This window comes from Trichechus manatus, unplaced genomic scaffold (genome assembly GCF_000243295.1).
Source record: "Trichechus manatus latirostris isolate Lorelei unplaced genomic scaffold, TriManLat1.0 scaffold00244, whole genome shotgun sequence".
NCBI lineage: Eukaryota > Metazoa > Chordata > Mammalia > Sirenia > Trichechidae > Trichechus > Trichechus manatus.
Window position 1 is genome coordinate 98015 of NW_004444180.1, and position 2590 is coordinate 100604.

Sequence of the window (2590 nt, forward strand, 5' to 3'; positions counted from 1 at the left end):
GACCCCAAAACAGGTGGGAGGCTGCAAGGAGATATGGAGGCACAGGGGACAGTGGCAGCAGCAATGAAAGCTCTTAGAGTGGGGGTAGGGCACCCCGAATGCAAACAGTCTCCTGGTTTACACCAGCGAGGCCAGAGCGCAGGCTGGCAGCAGAATGTCAAAATCTGTTTGGTTCCCACAGCTGAGCCATGTCGCGGGAGTGAAGAAGTCCCAACCCAGGAACGGACAGGGTGGGGGATGTACTGGGCTTGGATGTGCTGTTTGCGGCAGCTGGCCATCGTGGGAGCCTGCGGTGCAATGTTACTATGGTCACAAGTTCTCAGTGAAGACCATCGGGAGCAGAGCACGGACCAGACACTATTCTAATGGCAAAGTCAAAAGGCATTTATTACTCACAGAATAAACAGGACAGGGATAAGCAGAACAACATACATCATCAAGTTAGGCTCCCGTCCACAAGATGGTGTTAGGTCACATCAAAACCCCAGTTCTTGTCTTGGGAGGAGAACGTCTAAGTTTCTCTCTCCCAGGATTAAATACTAATTGGACAGCCATGTGTACGTGCCAGATAGCATGTACAGAGAACAGGTAGGGGAGGCGGTAACAAAGAAGGGTAATACAAGGAAAAAGGAGGTAATAAAAGTGGAAAGCCCCCTGTAGGCAATGGACGCCATTTGTCGCCTCTGTTCAAAGTCGGCTAGATTTAGGTTTCTACAGAGAGCAATCGTCTTCCCATAGGGTACATACTTTACTCTTTGTCCAGTAGTACTTATTACATCCACTAATAACTATGTAGACGGTAAGGAGCAATTTACAGTATAACGCACCTATGCACCCAGTATGGGGTCAGCGGACAGGGCTCTGTGGTGTGAGAATAGGCTGGAAGTCTGTGCAGGGAGCCCCTGAGTGCAGCTGACCAGGCCAGGTAGAGCGTCAGGACCATAGCCCAAGGGCATCCATCCACTCAGCGGCAGGAGCAGGGTGTGGGCAGCTGGGATGGGGGGACTGAGTTTGGGTGAGTAAAGAGGCGGGAAGGGACTGCCCTTCTGGATAGGCCGCTGGGGGCCAAGGCTGGGGCTGAAGGCCAACATGGACTTCTGAGGTAAGGCCGATCTGGCTGGATGAACCCCAGGGTGTCGTCCTTGGAGTAAGAGGGTGACTGGGAAGCAGAGTGACTGGATGAGGGCAGGGAAGGCACAGGACTGGAGGCTCGTCCTCAGGGTCCCACACAAAAATGAGTGAGCCGGGGTCTGGCTGTGTGGTGGGAGCCATGTGGTGACCAAGCACGGCCCAACCAAGTAGGTGGTAAGGCCGGGAGAGGGGCAGGGAGGGTGGTCTGCACAGAGGCTGGGGATCAGGGTGGGGGTCCAGTGATGCCTCATGACACAGAAGGCTCCAGAGGAAGCAGGAGCAGGGGAGGCCTCGCTGGGGGTGGTGGTTGGGGGGTGGGTGGAGAGGGTGTGCAGCAGTCCCTGCAGTAGCCTGGCCATCACTCCACAGAAGAGGGTCCCAACAGGAAAGGGACCCACGCTCTGCCTGACCCTGGAATATGCACAGCTTGTTGCTGGTGTCCCAGAAGCCCAGCTTCAGTGCTGATGGGGCCAAATCCTGGGAGCACGAGTTCCGGCTCCTTCACCCTCAGGCTACACCCTGCCTGCCCCGAGGGTTGAGGGTCGAGGGTTGGCTTCAGGGAGGACTGGAGAGGCGCAGGGCAGGCACAGAGACTGGTCCACACAGGGACTCACCACAGGCAGGGTGAGGCTCTCATGTCTAGCCCTAAACTTTGCTGGGCCCCTCAGATCACAGAAGGGAAGGAGCTGCCTCCAGCACCCAAGAGGAGGGCCCCTTCCACACACAGACCAGCTGACGTGCCTCGCAGAAAAAAGGCTGCTGACTCACAGTCGTACACAAAGGGGTGTCTTGTAGGAAAGCCCCCAACCCGCTCCTCACGTCCTCGCCCTAGACAGGAGGTAGGAGAGGATGAAGAAGACCACGAGCAGGCCCAAGGCCACACCGCACAGAAGCCGCCGGTTGTCCCGCCCAGACCGCGCCATTGTAGAGAAGCGCTTCACGCTACCGGTGAGCAGGCCCGTCACACTCGAGAAATCCGAGTCCTGGGGGGAGCTGCCCGTCACACAGGGTGGGGACAAGGTGCAGGGCAGGGGGGTGCAGGGCAGGGACAAAGGTGACAGGCAGATGGAGGGTGGGGGGACACAGCTGGGCATGGGGGGCAGGGATGGGGGTGCAGGACAGGAACAACGGGTGCAGGCATGAGGGGTGTATAGGGAGGGACAGGGGTGTGGTGCAGTGACAAGGGGTGTGGGCATGAGGAGGGTATGGGGTGGTACAGAACAAGGACAAGGGGTGTGGGCATGAAGTGGGTACGGGGGTACAGGACAGGGACAAGGGATGAGGGCATGAGGGGGACACAGGGAGGGACAGGGGGTGTGGGGTAGTGACAAGGGGTGTGGGCATGAGGGGGGTATGGGGAGGGACGGGGGTGTAGGGCAGGGACAAGGGGTGTGGGCATGACGCGGGTATGGGGAAGGATGGGGGTGCAGGACAGGGAGAAGGTGTGGGCATGAGGAGG

At 58.4% G+C, this 2590-nt stretch overlaps 1 protein-coding gene across 1 annotated transcript in view; it reads right to left on the reverse strand.

The window, feature by feature from the left end:
• Positions 1-1778: 1778 nt before the first annotated feature.
• Positions 1779-2590, reverse strand: part of BET1L (Bet1 golgi vesicular membrane trafficking protein like) — a 4069-nt gene continuing 3257 nt past the window's right edge. Inside the window, exon 4 of the mRNA XM_004389362.2 lies at positions 1779-2114. Within this exon, the coding sequence (XP_004389419.1) occupies positions 1947-2114 (168 nt within the window). The 3' untranslated portion in view covers positions 1779-1946. The remainder of the gene's footprint in view (positions 2115-2590) is intronic.